We start from the raw sequence: 19,150 nt of genomic DNA, 5'->3' as shown, positions 1-19,150 counted from the left end.
TTTTGGCGCGCCGAGTCATCAATGCACTAATCTGTGATAATTTGGAAATGAGCTTCAAATTTGAGTGCGCCAAATAAAGTACGTTTATTGTGTACTATTGTAGATCAGAAACAGGATCTATTATGTTCAATATGTATTAAATGATGCAGGTATACAGAGTATAGGTATATTTTCTTATAACTACCAAATGGACTAGTCATTAGCAGAGGGGTGCACAAATATTTAAATAACTCAGTCAAAGTAATAATTTGTAAAACATATTTTATATTGATATTGTATTTGTAGATCCTGAGGACAAACTGATGATTGAAGAAGACGACAACAATGACGTAGAAGATGGCAACTTTGGGGGGTACGAAAACCCAAGCATGACAACAGAGTTGTGATGACGTTGAGCCACTTATTTTTCATCAACCAACATGCATTTTTTCCTGATGTGACTTGATATATTTGATATCGGTGTATTTTGAATTAAACAACATATACTGCTAAAGGACGACAACTCCTGAAGAATAATTTTTTTTAACAGATTTTAATAAATTGATGTTTAAAAATGTTTTTCCTGTTTATCAGGGCAGTATAAAATGAAAGTTGACGCATAAAATATGGATACAAAATGCAAGCGTTTTAGGTATCTGATACCGAGAAGTAATGTCATGTACAAATGATGCTATACTCTTATTATTTTTATAGTAATATATTGCAACCTTTATAGATTTATAGACAGTGTTCAGTAGAACTAACTTATAAAGATCTTCCATTTATGTTCAGAATGTAATTGTATGAAAACATGATTCTCGTAAACCACTACATCGATTATACAATTATAATTATTTAATTATTCTGTCACCATTATCAATGTGTTCATAAGTGATTCTTTTATGTAAAATCATATCCGTGTTGATAATTAGATGAACATTTTATTTAGTATTATGTCCGTGTTTGTAATGATCCAGCCTTCATTAATGGACCTGTGATGAGTTTCATATGGTGTTATATCGACCTTGTAGAAATATATTTGAGTTCATAATTATGAAATATATCGATCTTCACATGATATATCTTATCAAATGTACAGGGATTACCTTTATGTGCGTATTATGAAAAAAATTTTGATACACATTTTAAGATGATGTACAAGAAATTAATTTTCGAAACAGGTGAAGTTAGATAATTTAGAATTGATTGTTATGGCAATAAACTGACAAAAAAAAGAAGAAATGACATATACTATATCTATGCAAACATGACGTAAACTATAACTATATTAAACAGTTGTCCAAGTATATAAATAATTGTTGTATAAAACTAACTATAATTTGTCATCATATTCTGTCTTTTTACACGCAAATTCATCAATAATCCTTGAATTTAATGACAGCTCCTCAACTAAGATTTCCCAATGAACCCACAGCTAAAATACATAGTCGTTGTAATAGTTAGAAAAATTGAACATCAACCCCTGTTTGATAGAGTTTTATCATTTTCTTGATATGTCTACACTTTATATAATATCTAAAGGCGTTATCCGTTTGCATGTTCCCTGTAAATTCCATAACTGTATCTAATAAAAACTACCCTCAGGCAAAGGTTGTTTGCTTCATGTAGAATGACAACATTTTTTATCATCTGTTATAGTACTTTTTGTGTATATCTCTAAACACAATATATACAGTCCAATATATAATATATGACATATTGTGTGTCTTTTGTTAAAACCTGGATGCTTTACTTCTATGTATACGTCAGATACTTATGTGATTCACATTTTTTAGACTATGAATTTGTCTGTGTTAGGAATAGCAAAATGTTTTCTTATGTAAAATTCTTCTGTATAGTGGCTATGAATTTCATAATAATTACACAATTATATAGACATACTTTATTCATATTCTTTGTCATATCATTTCATCAATTTGACACAGCATAGTTTACCGAAATAAATACCAATCAAGCAAAATGTCCACAAATGTAATGTCTGTTAAGTATGTATTCAGAGGTAACAGAATGTAGACTATAACTATATGTATATAACAATAAATGTAGTATTATGTATCTTCCCAAAATATAGAGTTCAGTTAGTTGCTATTTATTTATTAATAACTATTATATAAGGTAGCTAGTTACCATTTAAAAAGCACTACATAGGCACTTGGGCATCTGAAGGATACATGATATCGACCTTAGCTTCGCAAACGTGTCAATGTTAAAATATGCAATTCTTTTAGATATAATACACTTGGGTAGTTTTTGATAAAATTGTTGGAATGAATATGATAGAATGATAATAAAAAATAAGCATGTGTTCAGTGGAAGGTTTACTAAAGTCTATGCATTTCTGTCGATAAGTGTTGATTTTTATATATTCATTGGAGGAAGCATGTAGTTTTTACATTCTACGCGTATGTTATCACGACACAGCATAGCCTTTTTACATTCCACGACGTATATAGTTGCAACACAGCATGTAGTTTTAACATTTTACTACACATGACTCAAAATCAATATGTCATCAAACACGTCACACAAAATCAACATGTCATCAAACACGTCACACAAAATCAACATGTCATCAAACACGTCACACAAAATCAACATGTCATCATACACGTCACACAAAATCAACATGTCATCAAACACGTCACACAAAATCAACATGTCATCATACACGTCACACAAAATCAACATGTCATCATACACGTCACACAAAACCAGCATGTCATCATTTACGTCACAAAATCAACATGTCATCATACACGTCACACAAAACCAACATGTCATCATACACGTCACACAAAACCAACATGTCATCATACAAGTCACACAAAACCAACATGTCATCATACACGTCCCATAAAATCAACATGTCATCATTTACGTCACAAAATCAGTCATGTGTATACATTCAAAATATAAATATATTTGTGGTGGATAAAAAATGACAAAAGAAACTGTATTATGTATGTTCCGAAAACAAAGAATGCTTTCCATCTATTATAGCTAATTTCCTTAGCTAATAATATTTTATGGCAGCTGTTTCAAGAATGTACCGAAACCATGCGATACATGTTAACAGATTTTGTCTCTGTGATTAGTCTAACTCTCTTAACAGGATAAGTAATATGCAGTTTGGTAGTAAAACAACATGGAACTTATATTGATCTTTGCGCCCAATTGTTACGTAACAGTGTATTGTTTGCATCTTGAACAACTTTATCGATATATTATGATATTGTATGATGAATTTCGTTTTTCTGTTACCACTATAAAAAAATCTAGTCACACATGTTCATTTTTTTTATTGTAAATACAACATTCTCATTTTCATTCAATATTCCTTTTTATAAACATATCGAGTAAACATCTTAAAGAAACACACAATTTGTCCCTAGATTATTTTGCATTGTTTTGAATAATGTATTAATAATTCAGAACAGGTTAAACGTGTCATACAAATAAACCACTGACTGACTTTTCGAATAAAAATGGTCCGAATTTTATCGTCACAATGTAATAGTAATGGAGATTATGAATGACGTGTCATGGAATTCAAATAATGACTAGAAACCCACAATGATTGTCTATTACGGTTTGTCCATTGTTGGTTTAGTAACCATTGAAAACACTAACGTGATTAGTGCTCCACAAAACATTTTGTTTAAAATGAATCATAAACCATAGAAATATACATAGAAACACTAATTATACGTTTTTTTAAATAAGAAAAAAATGTTTAGGCTGAAATTATTTTTCAACAGCAGTAGTTTGTAAACTAGGACTGAAAAGTATCTTTCAGCTATTGTTTGCAGGTAAAGCAAGGGACGTAACTCGCTTTCAATGACTTAGTGTCTTAAATACAGAATGGACTCTTAGCAATTTAGTCAATTAAGTCTTTTATGCTATGAAATCGACCAGAAATGTCTAATGTTTTCTTTACTTTTATTTCCGTAATACTGTTTAATTTATAAGATATATGTATGTTACTATATTTATTTTTTTAATAAAAACATATACTAGTCTTTGCTTTTTTTAGACGCTTGGTCTCTTTGAACCACGGTAAGCTTTACAACCATGATATAATATGATTTTCCCCTTCTTCATTTTCGAAAAAAAAAACACTTTCCAAATCTAAGATTACGTATGTGTAGTGTGCAATTTATTTAGGTGATTAAAGAAGGAACCAATTCCTACACAATCGACACATAAGAAATATGTGGGGCAAGAGTTAAACTGTGCACGAAATTTCCTTGTTGCCCCACTTGGCGTGCAAACACAATAAAACCTGGGTTTGGTTCATTTTTCAAAATTGACTTCGAGATAAAATATTTGGAGATGGAGCACATTATTTTAATTAACCAGAGTAGACATTAGCTACATGGTAATTGGTGTCTAAATTGCCCCTTGAAGGCATTATGTTGCGAGTTGATTAATATAAATGACTTTATGAAAATGTCTTTAATCTACATCTAATCTACATGTTATCATTACCAAAAACCTTTGCTGTTCCTAAATGCTTTATCAAGAAGACGTTTTTCAATATTACTAAGTATATCTCACAGATACAGGGAAGACTCGGGAAATTTTTTTGTTTTTTTGAGATGCCCTTCATACATACGAAAACTGTACAATACTGGAAAGTAGCCATGATGATGTTTCCAGATACCTAGTCTTTTGTTAAAACATTGTTGGTGTGAATACATTCACGAACAAACTAAACATAAATATTAATATACACAAGACATACTGGTAAGTAATATTTAATAACAATAAGCACATTTTAAAGGTATTATATGCAGCAACAACGTAAAATTCTCGAAATGACACGTGCATTTATTAGGGAGTATGCATATTGTAATACGTTAAAAAATAACAAAAATCTACTTATCCGCAAAATTGTGAATCTATCCACTTCAACCGAAATACATAAAATATCGATGTATATAATTATGTACATGTACGAGTGTGTATTTGTAACATCTTTACTGATTTCCTGTCTCTTAATTAAACCACAGGATTTCAACAATATCACAGGCATCGAATATATAAAAAAAATGTGTTAATACATTTTTTGTTGAATGTCAAATTCGTTGTTATATTATTTTTTGTTTTTGCGGCGATGCAATATGATTCCATTTGTATACATTTATGAATCATGTATCAGAAATAGGATTTACAATAGCTCATTTTGAAATTATTAAAACAGCTAATTATCAATAGGCATGCGCACGAACTTATATTAAATTAAAAGGCTTTTGTAAAAAAAATATAACAATAAACTAATAAATCGTTACACAATGTTTAAACATCATTTGTGATCAAGTTTATATTAAATATTGGAAGGCCATATTTGATCCACTCATCGATTTCCCCTCATCTTCATCTCAGCTTCTACAAGGACAGCGTCCGTTACAATCAACTTGTGCCTCCCTGAAATAATAAAAACGTGAATTTAACAGCGTGAAATGTAAACAGGAAAGCAATTGATATACTATTATATTACATTTTAGATATTATATATATATATATATATATATAAATATATTTCTCTCGGTACAACTACGACAGGAAATTCAAATCTATATCTTCGGATCACCAACACATAGTGTATATGATGCATTGTGCTAATAAATAGATATATAACTTATCAACACAAATGACGAAGGAAGACAACTTTTTGACTCGTATATATACATACAACATTTTACATACTATCATATTACATTTTACATACTATATATTACATTTTACATTCTCTTCTATTACATTTTCCATACTATGATACTACAATTTACATAATATTATCTTACATCTAAACATAAATATTTTTTTTTAAAGTATATTTTATAAATCCATGGTATATTTTATAAATATTTCAGGCGATTTCTATCCGTGCAGCTTACGGCATCTCAATTTCGTACAATACACTTTCTCTAATATTTTTCAATGTATCTTAACAGATCTAAAAAGGTGTGTTCATCTCTTATATAATTTGGATGTATGAATAGCATTCTTCGTATCAAAGAATATCAGAGAAATTATCTTTTTCTTCAAAATGTTTTGTCATTTTCTCTTTATAAACTGAATTATAACCTAAACATCATCTTGATGAATGTTAACATGGACTACTTTGCGATGTCAATGGGCACAGATAAAGCTATATTTAGAAGCGTTCCAGTAGAAACTTTGAACCAAATATCTTGAAGGAAGCACTTTCTGTTTTACAAAGAAAGATGAAATATTTACACAATATATATGAAGAATATATGCAAATGTAACGTATCAACATGGAGATACACTGTCCTTCTAAAGTCTAACACCTGTTTCCCTTAATATCGTTATTATGATAATAAAACCAATTTAGTGCTACAATGTAATGGTTAATATCCATATAAATCTGATTATTTACTGACCTGCATGTTGCCAAGCAGGAGTTCGCATAGGTTCTACCGTTGTCACCACAAACAGGGCGATGTATTCTTGGGCAAGCACACCTCGACCTCAACCGCCTTTTGCATGGGCACTTTCCTTTACATGCGATCTTTGTACGGCTACCATGCAAGACAAAGGGAGACAATTGCATTTAAGTATTGTAGTTAATACGCTGGAATTATTACTGATTTCCTAACATTTTATTTATTTCTTTTTCCAGTTTCAAACATAAAAGCATGCATGTAGCTAAAGTTTAGATAAAGTAATTAACATACCAGTTAACCGTGGGATTCGTTACTTATGGTTTGTACTTCCCTCCCACCCAATACATTTATATTTATGTATTATCGAAAATCAGATCCGTTTTTTAATTAGTCCTGAAAGAAATATTAGGTACAAGTTGCAAAATTTCTGACAGTTCTGTATCTTTTCAGACCTCTTAATAATGTTGGTTAATGCTTTTGTCAGCTTTAAATATCTCTCCTTTGGTCAGTTTGGACAAACGAAGCTTCCAATATGAAATTAGACCACCTAAATATAGCGCGGAGGGAAAATGCATATTTTGCACTTGGTAAATGCACAAGTGTGCACGCTGTTCATTTATAATTTATGTTGGCAAGTATATCGTTTTCATGGCTTCGTTAGGCTTATTTACCGGCAATTTAAAATGTATACGAACTTTTCATATTGCTCAGCAAACCTGTTATAACGCAATCAGTATCAAAGTTATAAATCGATTTAGCCTACAAAGAATTCCACACCTTAAGTATGATATTTTTGTTTACATGGTAAACATGGTAAACAGAGTCACTTTTGCACAATTGTTATAAAAAAACACCTTATGAAATTATCAGTTCTGTCAAATATCATTTTAACTTTATATGAAGTATTTTACGTGTACAAGCACCGCACTGTGATGCATTTGACACGATTCCTTTATAACGAGAAAAAGGGGTTATCATATATAGTCTTTGGAAGCTGTTGATATAATGGTGTTTAAAATACCCATGCTTATTTACAATCATTGAACGATCGGCTGTCAGTTGGTTCCTATTATTTCAAGCACTATTTGTCAAGATAGCAATTCACGAAGTTTAACAGCATATATAAATGAGACATGGATCTAATTTGCTGTACCGATTTCATAAAAAGTATTACCGTCATTTCGAATGCATGACAAATGTTTCTACTCCATGCACTGTCGTGCAAGGATATTGCTGGAATAACAAAGACATGCGTTCCATTGTTATGTATGTATATACATTTCATAAAAAATGTCCTTCAACACCTCAAAATGTCCATCAATAGAATATTACAATGGTCTGAAGGGCTTGTACAAAAAAACATGCAAGGCATCGTTCAAAACAAATTTGGTTAGATACATTAGAGCCAAATTGAATTTAACTGCATTATATAGCTGTTTCGCAATCACATGACTCGTTAGAGAAGCTAAGGTCCTAATTTGATCACACGAGGCGACCACATATTCGAAATAGGTCACACATAATATCAAAATCTGGATTTGGCAATGCAAAAGACCAATAATTTCAAGGAAATTTGCTAATTTCAATGTTGGATTCAAAACATAAGATAAGAACACGTGTATATTCTAAACCGTGTCACTATCCAAATGAACTAAAATGTGACAAGCGGGATAAGATAACGTCGGCGACTAAAATTCCCCAGCATTGTCTACTACCTGCAATCTCAAAATATTGCACATTCGAAACAAATTGAGAAATTAGGTAATTAAGAAATATATTATTACATGATTAAGAAAGATTCAAATAGTATCATACCGATACCTATATGTTCAGCATGCAACACAAGATACCGAAAAGTGTGAGCTCTCCAACAGGTATATGATGCGTTACATGGTGTATCGAATCATCAATTTTAGTCTCATGACATACAATGCATATTATAACTCTTAAACATCTAACTTGTAAATAACTCGTAACTTACCTGCATGAAGCTTCACATCTGTTGGTATACGTTTGTCCGTCCCTGCCACATACTGGTTTCAAAATCTTTGGGCATGCGCACGTAACAGGCTTTTCACAGGGACACCCGCCTTTACAAGCCTCTTTCGTATTCCTTTGTAGAAAATTTAGACATAATCATTGCATAATAGCATGGTAAATCGTTAAAAGTTATAATGTAACAACGAATTATACAATGGTTGTTACTTGGTGGTCCCTGTATAAAATGTCAGCATTTCACTATTCATTATTACCTTATTTCAATATTCCAGAATTGACGTGTCGTTAACATAGGCATAGATGTAGGGATGCTTCAATTTGTGTAGATTTATCAAAGTATCAAAAAGTAAACTAAAATAACTACATAAAATCATAACAAAAACTAATTAATCTTTAAAATCACACATATTAATTAAAAGATATAACATAGTAACACAAATTACGAAGGAAGACAATTTCATAACTCGTGCCCTGACTGGGCCTCGAACTAATGAACTACGGCACATAAATGTGAAACATCTTTGATTACCGAAGCTCAAAATAAGGGTATCACAGCTTCGGTTACGTTTGAGTTTATACAAAACGTAATAACAAATAATATTAATTTCTAACCTGCATAATGCTTCACATCGATTGGGGTATGTTTGTCCGTCCTTGCCACATACTGGTTTCAAAATCTTTTGGCATGCGCATTTAACCGGTTTGTTGCAGGGGCACTCGCCTTTGCAAGCCACTTTGGTATCCCTGTGTAGAAATATTATCACACAATTGATAATCATGACGAAACATGACGAAACAGGACCAATTTGTGAATTTCAGATGTTTCATAATTAGACATAGAAACACAGCAACTTTTATCTTGGTAGTAAAAATCATTAATACCCATATCATTCAAATATGTAGCATTTATCAGGTTACATGCATTGCTATGTTTTATTATGCCGTACATGTAGATGTTTAACAATATAGCGTTAATATGAATAAACATTTATACTATAAATTATGCTCATTAGATTGCATTCATATTAATAATAAATGTAACGTTACAGTCAATTAACTGTTTAATAGATTGTTTATATATATATTACCCGGTGTGTTTTATCAACTTATAACGGCTTTTCTATTGGTATCCTATGTGTGTCCTTAAGTGTTATTAACGGAGACATTTAACTCTCACTTGCTACACTGGGTGATATCGCGATGAGATAACTCTATATCACATTGAATAGGAAAGACAGCGGGTACGCGCTATGAAGCTACTCACAAAAGGGTGACGTCATCCTTTTATGTAGCGTGACCATGTTGCAAATTAATACCTCATCAATTTCATACTTAATTGGACAGTGTTGACTGCGCGTCAAGTGTCACAGCAACTTACAATTGGTTACAGTCTTTTAAGTATGTGAGAAATGTTGTTCTGTGGACAGGGATATTTCAACTCTCGTGTAAGGATTTGGCTTGCCAGCACTCTCCAAACTTCGTGCTGAACCAGCCAATCTCTTTGGTTGATATATCCATTTCCAAGGTTGAAAAGACCTATTCCAGATTCTGTTAGACAATCTCCTCTTGATGGTCACCGAACCAATACATAATACAAATGTAACCGTTTTTGAAATGTAGGTATGCTAACCGTCATGATTTGAAATTAATTTTAACCATAATATGTTCAGCTGTTTAACACAAGTGCCTTTCAATGAAACTCCACATTTAAACGCTTTAAAATGTAGCCAAATAAATAACTTACGAACATCCTGCTGTACATTTGTTGCCGTAGGTTTTCCCGTCTACTCCACAAACAGGTCGGTAATGTTTAGTGCACTTACAGAAATCAGATCGACAGGGGCATGCTCCTTTACATTTCACAGCTACGTCGCTACACAACGAAAATGTTTTACTATCATATGTATAAATGTTAATATCGGCTTATACTTTCAATAGGAGAATCAAATTATCCTTTACTGTATACCGTCAAAAAAGATCCTATGGCACCGCCTCATTTTCTCTTTCATGTGTTTTGTTGTGGTACTCCTAACACCCGAGTATAGCATATGCCTTGATGTGTGGACGGTGACACTTACATATGTCATAGTACGCTCCAATCACCGAATACTTATATCTTATACACACGTGCCCCTCCCTCTCTCTCACACACATACCCTTACACCTAGTTATGAACACATATATTCAGGTGATAGGAAGGTGGGTTACAGTGGAAAAAATCAGATTAAACTTCGAGGATTTATACGACGCCATATCAACATTCGAATAATGATCGAGAAGAAAATATATGACATCCTCAGTTTCTATATTCTTATATGCACTGATTGGTTTTGTTTCCTATAAATAGTACTTACGCGCATTTTGCTCCACATGCGTTTCCATAGGTATTCCCATCAGCGCCACAAACGGGGTTAGAATGCAACGGACAAGCGCAAAGCTTTGGTGGAGTACATGGACACTCGCCTTTGCATCCAATTTTAACATTTCTGAAAATGCATATTTGAATATTTCAGATTATGAAAGCAAATGTAACTACTTTGTGATACGATTTTATGGAAACTGTAGTTATTCCTCGTTTAACTACAAGCAACACAGTACGCAAATAATGAATACCCACGCGCAATTAGCTCCACATTCGTTTCCGTAAGTTTTCCCGTCGACACCACAGACAGGGGTGTAGTCCACTGTACATATACAGGGCGTTGTTTTGTTGCATGGACACTCCCCTTCACACGCCTCCGCCACACCCCTAAGACAAAGAATACCAAAACATAATTACCAACTGGCTATGTTGCCTTAAGGATAAGATTGTATAAAACCGTTCAGAACTTGATGAAAATTAAGATGCTCCAATGTTAAACAAGACGACTGACCAGTTCTTAGACGTCGTTGATTTGTGATACATGTAATCATGGACGTGTAATTAAGGATCTGGATTAACTAGAGTATGATTTATTGGGATGTGATCACAGCTTACTTACGCGCATTTCGCACTGCACGCGTTGCTGTAAGTAACTCCATTACGTCCACACACTGGCCGTAAATCAGCCGTACACAAACAAGGCGTTGGACTTTTACAGGGGCATTCGCCGTTGCAGGATACTTTCACGCCACTGTAAAACATTATTATTGGCTGATGAAAAAGTCAGATTTAAATATGCACCTCTCCCTTAAAATCTGCAAGTCTGAGAGTATGCATCATTTCCTTGAGAAGACTGTATGCAAGTGAGATCAACATTATATCAACATTATATTACTTACGCACAATTAGCTCCGCATTCGTTCCCGTAAGTTTTTCCATCGACACCACAGACGGGGGTGTAGTCCAGTGTACATATACAGGGCGTTGTTTTGTTACATGGACAATCCCCTTTACAGGCTTCCGCCACGCCCCTATAACATTACCACCATACATTACATCCTCCTGATTGAAACATGCATGATCAGTGTTATGGATTAAGTGTTCAAGATTTTTGTTTATCTTTAATTTATGTATTTCTAAAAACTGTCAAAGATTACGCATTGATTTTCTTTAGGATATAAATTAAAGAATACGGAAAAAATATATCATGTGGTAATGATACGATATGAATAAAATCGTCCGTTTATAGAAGACTCCATACACACTTACGCGCAATTCGATCCACATGCGTTTCCGTAGGTTTTCCCGTCAATTCCACACACCGGGTCAAAGTTCAACGGGCAAATACAGGGCTTACGGGGTGCACAAGGACACTCACCAGTGCATTCTACTGCTACTTTTCTGAAAAATGGTTACACGAGCTATGTATAATGTGTTCGTATATATTTACTCGATTAATTTCAAATAATTTTAACATTATGTTATATATATATATATCCTGTAAAAGTACTTACGCGCAATTAGCTCCGCATTCGTTTCCGTAAGTTTTCCCGTCGACACCACAGACGGGGGTGTAGTCCAGTGTACATATACAGGGCGTTGTTTTGTTGCATGGACACTCCCCATTACACGCCCCCGCCACGTCCCTGTTTTTAGAATAATAAGGAGTGTAACAAATAGAGACGTAATATAATCTAGCGCATTGATACAAATCCGGAATACTATACAATATAGATCAGTGTCAGTAGAGCCTGCACTATGTTGTTTTTTCCCCAAAACTTAGTGATATTTAGTTTCTGTTGTTTTGAGGCTCGAACCCGAACACAGCTAAAGTGTAGACAATAATGGTAGTGGTACATGTACGTTCTTTGCCAGTCGCATTTGATCTGGAGATGCTCCGGTGATAAGCGTGATGATTTAAATTTCCCATTTCTAGATAACATTCCTGTATTCCCTACTTTGCTTCGATTCGATATTTAAGTGCTTGTTCCCATTTTCACTAATTCCGTGATATATGTCGACTAGTGATGTAGGAATTAACAACGCAAGGTTTTGAGAGATGTATGATGATGAAGACTATTGGAAAGTCTGCTAGTCGACATCACGATCTGTTCTAATTCTATTTCCTTTTGAAAGATGAAGAAATATTGAAGTCGTGCGTTTTAGATTCTTGTTGATATGCCCAGTAGTTCCGTTATCATCACCTAACTTTCATTTGAGATGATCACTTAACCCGGATTTGACCAGAATTTTCAGGAGTCTCCAAGGAAATCTATATTTGCGCTTATATTTTGCCCTCGTTTAATCGATTAAAAGTTTGATTGGTTATTATGCCAGTAAATGTGTTCATGTGTATGTAAAATTGTGTACTGTTCAATTATTTATTTCTAAATGTTTGATCAACAATAGTTAGGTTAAGCATGCTATTGTAATAAATTGCTTTGTTTTCATTGCTCTGTACGCTGTTTCGTAGTGAGGATCGCTAGTCACTCATTAAGTAGTATGAATGACCGATGACAACATTTATAATACTGACACCATCTGAAGAACCCCTGTTGCAGTTATTAGGTTCATGTAGAAAGACAAGAACAAACAACTACCTAAAAAACATCGCTCTACCACTAACCTTTCTTAGAGTCATGTTTAACTTGAACAGATTTAATTATAATCAAGTCAGGTTGTACTTACGCACAATTAGCTGTACATGGATTACCGTATGTTTTACCATCTACTCCACATACAGGGTTGTACTCCTTGGTACAGAAACATTTTCTACCGGGGTTACAGGGACATCTTCCTTTACACCTAACGTCTACTTCCCTGTAGCAGACGATGAAAGTTAAAAAGTTATTTCGTTCAAGGTAATATATATACACAGTGCTGTTCAGTTAAATTATTAATATAATTTAAACTGTTAAACTTTACCCTCTGCATGTCCTTAACAGTGATCCTGTCACCTATTAAAGGTTCTCTGTGATAATACACTATACATAATGTAGACACAAACCCCTGACTGTACTTACGCGCATCTGGCTGTGCAAGGGTTGCCGTACGTTTTACCATCTTGTCCACACACAGGGTTGTATTCCTTTGTACAAAAGCATCTTCTATCAAGCCCACAGGGACACCTGCCTTTGCAATCAATTTTCACCCTCCTACAAGGAGATGGGCATAGCACATTGGATTAAAGTTGGTATGCAGAATTCATAGTATTCATTAATTCAAGTACATTGTACTATCATATTATCTATCTTTATTGTTTCCTTCCTGTATTGATACCCAGAATCGAGTATCGTTTTCTTCGGCAATAGAAAATATGCCAAGAGATGTAGAGCGAGGCTTTGTACCAAGAATAATTCCTGTGTCACCTTTGTGGGTATACGTGAATAGGTAAATATATCAAGGTTACAATTGATTTTTTAAGTTGTTAAATGTTACATAGGCGACAACATTTGTGTCGTAATCAGTTGGAGTGAAAGGTAATAGGACATTTTCTTCATGATGAAAATGTATAAAATCTATAAACGAAGAAATGCTTCATATGAATAAGAACAGATCAAAACAAAAACTTTTAATGAAAAAAAAAAAAGGAAACTGAAACTTGCTTTGCTGACATTTAAAGATCATCAAATAAAAACTTTTATTCAACTGCTAAATTTGCTGGGGTAATCAATACACATGAAACCGGATGAACTGCTTTGCCATGTCGTAACAAATACGCTACATGTCAAAAGTTAAGCCTACCTGCGGTTAGCGACACAAGCACTCTTGTAAGTGCGGCCATTGTTACCACACACGCGATCTCGTTGTAAACTACACTTCACTCTCCTATCTGTAATAGAAACCATCCATTAATACACAACACTGGTCTGGAGTATTTTGTTTAACGCCCTACTAACAGCCACAGTCTTATAAGGACCTGCCTGGTTTTGGACACAACACAGTTACCCAAGTTAGCTGATACTTATATCACTGTATATCAGGATTTTCTCTAATAACTAAAGGTGGAATAGAACTAACACATTTTAATTACATTAAATGATACAGTAATGTATTCTGGTTCTATTGTGTTGTTATTTGTTTTATTATTTCCACAACAACCATTACAGATATCAACAAATCAGTTAGTTTTGACATGTATTAACGCCATTTTTGTATAAATCCCGAAATAGAAATAATTAACCAGGTAAACCATAAAACTGTCACAAATCATTTACTGTCAAATGTACAACTATACACCTATCCTGCTAGATTTATCATCTTGTAGTTACCAGCGGCATTTTTATGGCAGTTCATGTTATTGCTACACTCCTGTTATAAATATATCTACTATAACGTATACCCATCCACCAAGTGCTAGTATTCATTGTGGTAATGGTAATTTAAACACATTTACATCTAAAATTTCGACAAAGACATTAAGGTACCTTGATATTTATTTGTAGATACTGAATACCGGTATTATTGAATTATATAAAATATCGTAAACATCTATCAAATTAAGAGTAGTGTTATGCTAGAATACGTCTTGATTCCTTCTCTTGTTTTAATGCGAATTATCAAGTTAAGCAATCTACTCATGATCAGAGTTCTACTCGCTGACGTTCACCTTCGTACATTGTATATTGTATATATGTATATTACGGTATTACAATTTACTTACGTTTGGCATCCGACTTGTGTATAAGACAGCATACAGCCACCAACATAAACACTTGTAAGAAAAAATGATTCTTCATGGTTGTCTGTTGTCTTCAGCAACCCAGAAATATCTGAGGGAAAAAGGGGTGTGAAGATCTTAATAACACGTGTATTCAGAATGTCATGTAGGTAATGCTGTCTGAGAGTGTTTACCAGGGTCACGTGACTTCGCACTCACACACGTATGGTCAAATGATATGAGTCATACGTAAACAGATAAGGACGGGCCGAACCAATCAGATCGGTCATGTAGACATATCATATTTATCAAAATCTCAACAATAATCCGCTATCATCTGGTTCAGATTATGTTTCTCCTGAATTATCTTAATAATGAAAGTATGCCCAGATTCTTTGACGTTAATATTTAATCTGATTCCAACATGATTATCTAGAGTTTCTCTTAATAATTGTAAATTGTAAGGAAATGACGAAGTTTAATATTTCCTACTTCACGGATTTCTCAAAGGAGTCTTAACTCTTCATGGGAAAATGCTTTAACCTGGGGCTAAACCATTAAAACTTCGCTCCTTTAAATAACTTATCACAACCTCAAATTAGGTAGATACCTAAAGCCACACCCACAATCAGATGAGATGACATAATCCCTACTGCAATTTTCTCGTGTGTAAAAATATCTCGGTGTTGTAATAAATCTAAAGAGGCTTGCCCGCAGAGAGATCAGAAAAATTGGCTAATAGAAAAAGATTTTTTACACATGACAGATTGTTGGAATTGTTGAGTTTTTCATTTTATTTTCCTTATAAAACGCTGAAAAGTGATATTAAAACCTCATTTTTAAATATTATTTATTTAATCGCAACCCGCAATAAGTCTAATTTGATTGACACTTCAAAGAAACAAGCACATGCACAGTGCCGCACAGTGATAACTTCAAAGGCAGCGGCGATTTACAAAGAAGATTTGCCGTTATATTCCATACATTTCCCTCTCAGGTTGAGTTTTAAAACGTCTTTTAAATACATATTCTGTAATTGTTTCCAAGAAATAAAGTCGGAAAGCCTCTAATTTTGTCACATAGAAACGTGTACTGAAGTTTATTTAGTGATCGGAGATGTGCCGTTTACCGGTCCGTCTGCGGGTAAGCCTCTTTAAGTTAACCTGCTATTATATGTAGACTGGCCACCAGACCCTAAGTTGTTTTTTTTCTTAAGAATTGCCAAGCTAAATTCTAATACCAGATTATCTGCCCCTAGTTTGATATCCTAGGGATCAAAATCATAAAGCTCAATTTTATTTATAATTTAAATATTCTAGAGACAGGGGGCCATTCTATATTATATGATGCAATGTAATTTATAATAGGATAAGTGATAACAGTATAAGAATGAATGGTCGACTAATTACATATACGTATCTTAATTACTTATCACATAAGAATATGTTTGTCAATTACAATTCCATCACGGGTATTTACATAACCGGACATAGAAATGATATAAAAAAATTACCACCATTTCATCTCCACCATCCTTAAAGTGATGTATGAGGTGTTGTGCTGAGCTGACCACTCGTTTGTTACCGCGTCACAGACTCACAAACCGACGCTATAACTGCTCACGATATTTTACGTGACGTAAATTGACTTTTCAACATGTATGATTAGTAAGATCGATAGGCTAAGCACTCCCCAATAGGTAATCAGAGTAAGATACAGTCGAGCCAGATACATTCAACTTCATTATACAACTGGCTCCTCAGTGATGATAAATTATTTATACCTAGGAGTCGCCACAGAAAACTTAATAAAGGTCGAAAGAAATATCCGAATTGGCATAAACCTCATAATCTTATTCTTTTTTAAAGGTGGATTTAAAAAAAAACAAAAACCGCCAAACATATGTATAAATTATTCATATTAATTCAAACGTGGATGAACGATACGCCAACCCTAGACGACTAGATTTCAGTAACAGTGAATGTCGCCTGTATTCTCAAAAGATTGTGAAAAAGATACACCCATATACATCTCTTTGGTACCTATTTTAAAGATTTGCCACATCGAAATGCCAGCTTTCTATATGCTGATATTGTATATTATCAGCTCTTTCCATAAATCAGGACTAGTGATAATAAATACACATATCAGTTCACATATTTTTCTTTTTGCAGCAGTGCTTCGTCTGCATTAAAACATAAACACATGAAAGTGTTAGCCTACCTGCTGATCCCGTGTTGCCTGCGGTATGTATCGCTATTGTTTGACGCTACCTGTGTGCATCGGTTGTTTATATAATATATCAGGGGCGTTTATCATCAGACTGATCTCTCAGTCAAGTTGAACCGGAAACAAACTAAGTTGATAGCACCGATCGTAAAATTTGACAACAAGCCGCAAAGGGCAAAAAGTAAGATTTTACTCTTCAACCTTTTATACGGAAGCCACGAGGAACCTTTATATGTGTGTTATTCCACAACCGCAACGTTCGCGATGTAGATAGTTGCCGGTTGAGGAGAAGTCCTTTGTCGGTACGGAAAGAAATACATGTCGACGATATTGAATAGTTTCCTCTATACGACACAAATGGAATTGAGTTGTCTTTCCACAACCAAACAGATTATTTTTGTAACGTTATTGTCCTTAATTCCACACAAAACTGATATATATATATATATATATATATTAATTCATGGTAGCGCCACGATATAAACTAACTACTGTAACTAGGTATTGTGATTTAAAGGATTGCTACTGTCGTCCATAGTCCCTTATAACACCATACTTGTAGTCATGTCTGACTGGTCACCGTCTGAATGGCTGTTTGATTTAAATTGCTATGTTACATGTATATCAATTATATATTATGGCATTATATTATATAATGGCATGATTGATGTAAATCTCTAACCAGAGGAAACAAAGAATGTCTGTCTGTCTGTCTATATCTAAAATATATATGTTTTAAAACTTAGTTGAGCGTTCGCCTAATTGAGGAAGCTCTGTCATCTTGCCGAGATATGCTACTACTCCATGTGATTTCAAAGGGACTTGTCGACGGAAGAGTTATTTCTTAATTCTACCATGTTTGCTATGCAACGCCAGTTTTGATTGGTTTAAAACCATGTATTATTTTCCAATAACCCACGCTCGTGCCAATAATACACGCTCGTGCCAATAATATACGGTCGGGAGTCACGGCTGTAACAATTTTATATATCTAATATTCACCCACTTTGTAAAATGTTACTATAGCCGAGTGGGCTAATGGGTTAGTCTTTCACTAATTTTCTATCACGACGCGAGTTCGAATCCTACGGAGGCCCCCATATTTTTTTTTCTTTCTTTTTTTTTCTTTTTTTTTCTTTTTTTTTTTCAATTTTCAAAATCAATGCCATATGATAGATGCTCTTGATCGTAGTACTGTATTGCCTGTATATTTCATCAATAAATAATGCAATACTCAAGAAATAAATTACAAGGTTTTGTCGGTGTTTCTTTGCTGTTTTTATATTAGAAAGAGGTCGATCTCAGAACTAAACAGTACATGGTAGAATAGAAATAATCAACTTTGACTCGTGTATTGTTGCAGGGTATACAGCTCGGACTCGGATATTTTGCAATTTTAATTAATAACTCAGGCCTGCGGCCTTCGTTATTAATTCAATTGCAAAATATCCTCGTCCTCGTTGTATATCCTGCAATAATACACGAATC

At 33.8% G+C, this 19,150-nt stretch overlaps 2 protein-coding genes across 4 annotated transcripts in view; one reads left to right on the top strand and one right to left on the bottom strand.

The window, feature by feature from the left end:
- The window catches only part of LOC117327624 (receptor-type tyrosine-protein phosphatase eta-like), a 29,135-nt gene extending 25,116 nt beyond the window's left edge, over nt 1–4,019 (top strand). For both annotated transcript variants that reach the window (XM_033884684.1, XM_033884683.1), the window contains exon 24: nt 286–4,019. In XM_033884684.1, coding sequence (XP_033740575.1) covers nt 286–386 — 101 coding nt within the window. In that variant the 3' untranslated portion in view covers nt 387–4,019. The remainder of the gene's footprint in view (nt 1–285) is intronic.
- Nucleotides 4,020–4,741: 722 nt separating this feature from the next.
- Nucleotides 4,742–17,776, bottom strand: LOC117327625 (serine protease inhibitor dipetalogastin-like). 2 transcript variants are annotated; one of them, XM_033884685.1, is made up of 16 exons: nt 17,657–17,776; nt 15,437–15,545; nt 14,518–14,605; nt 13,797–13,928; nt 13,462–13,593; nt 12,288–12,419; nt 12,043–12,174; nt 11,673–11,804; nt 11,393–11,524; nt 11,029–11,160; nt 10,766–10,897; nt 10,156–10,284; nt 9,024–9,155; nt 8,395–8,526; nt 6,411–6,548; nt 4,742–5,427 (listed from the first exon to the last, which is right to left on the bottom strand). In XM_033884685.1, the coding sequence occupies exons 2-16, from the start codon at nt 15,510–15,512 to the stop codon at nt 5,382–5,384; spliced, it is 1,797 nt and encodes a 598-aa protein (XP_033740576.1). In that variant the 5' UTR covers nt 15,513–15,545; nt 17,657–17,776; the 3' UTR covers nt 4,742–5,381. The 2 variants fall into 2 exon arrangements, with proteins under 2 accessions (XP_033740576.1, XP_033740577.1); XM_033884686.1 differs by lacking the exons at nt 11,673–11,804; nt 12,043–12,174; nt 12,288–12,419 and having other exon boundaries at nt 17,657–17,775.
- Between the last annotated feature and the right edge of the window lie 1,374 nt (nt 17,777–19,150).

This window comes from Pecten maximus, chromosome 5 (assembly GCF_902652985.1).
Source record: "Pecten maximus chromosome 5, xPecMax1.1, whole genome shotgun sequence".
Lineage (NCBI taxonomy): Eukaryota > Metazoa > Mollusca > Bivalvia > Pectinida > Pectinidae > Pecten > Pecten maximus.
This window is presented reverse-complemented; position numbering and strand designations above follow the sequence as displayed.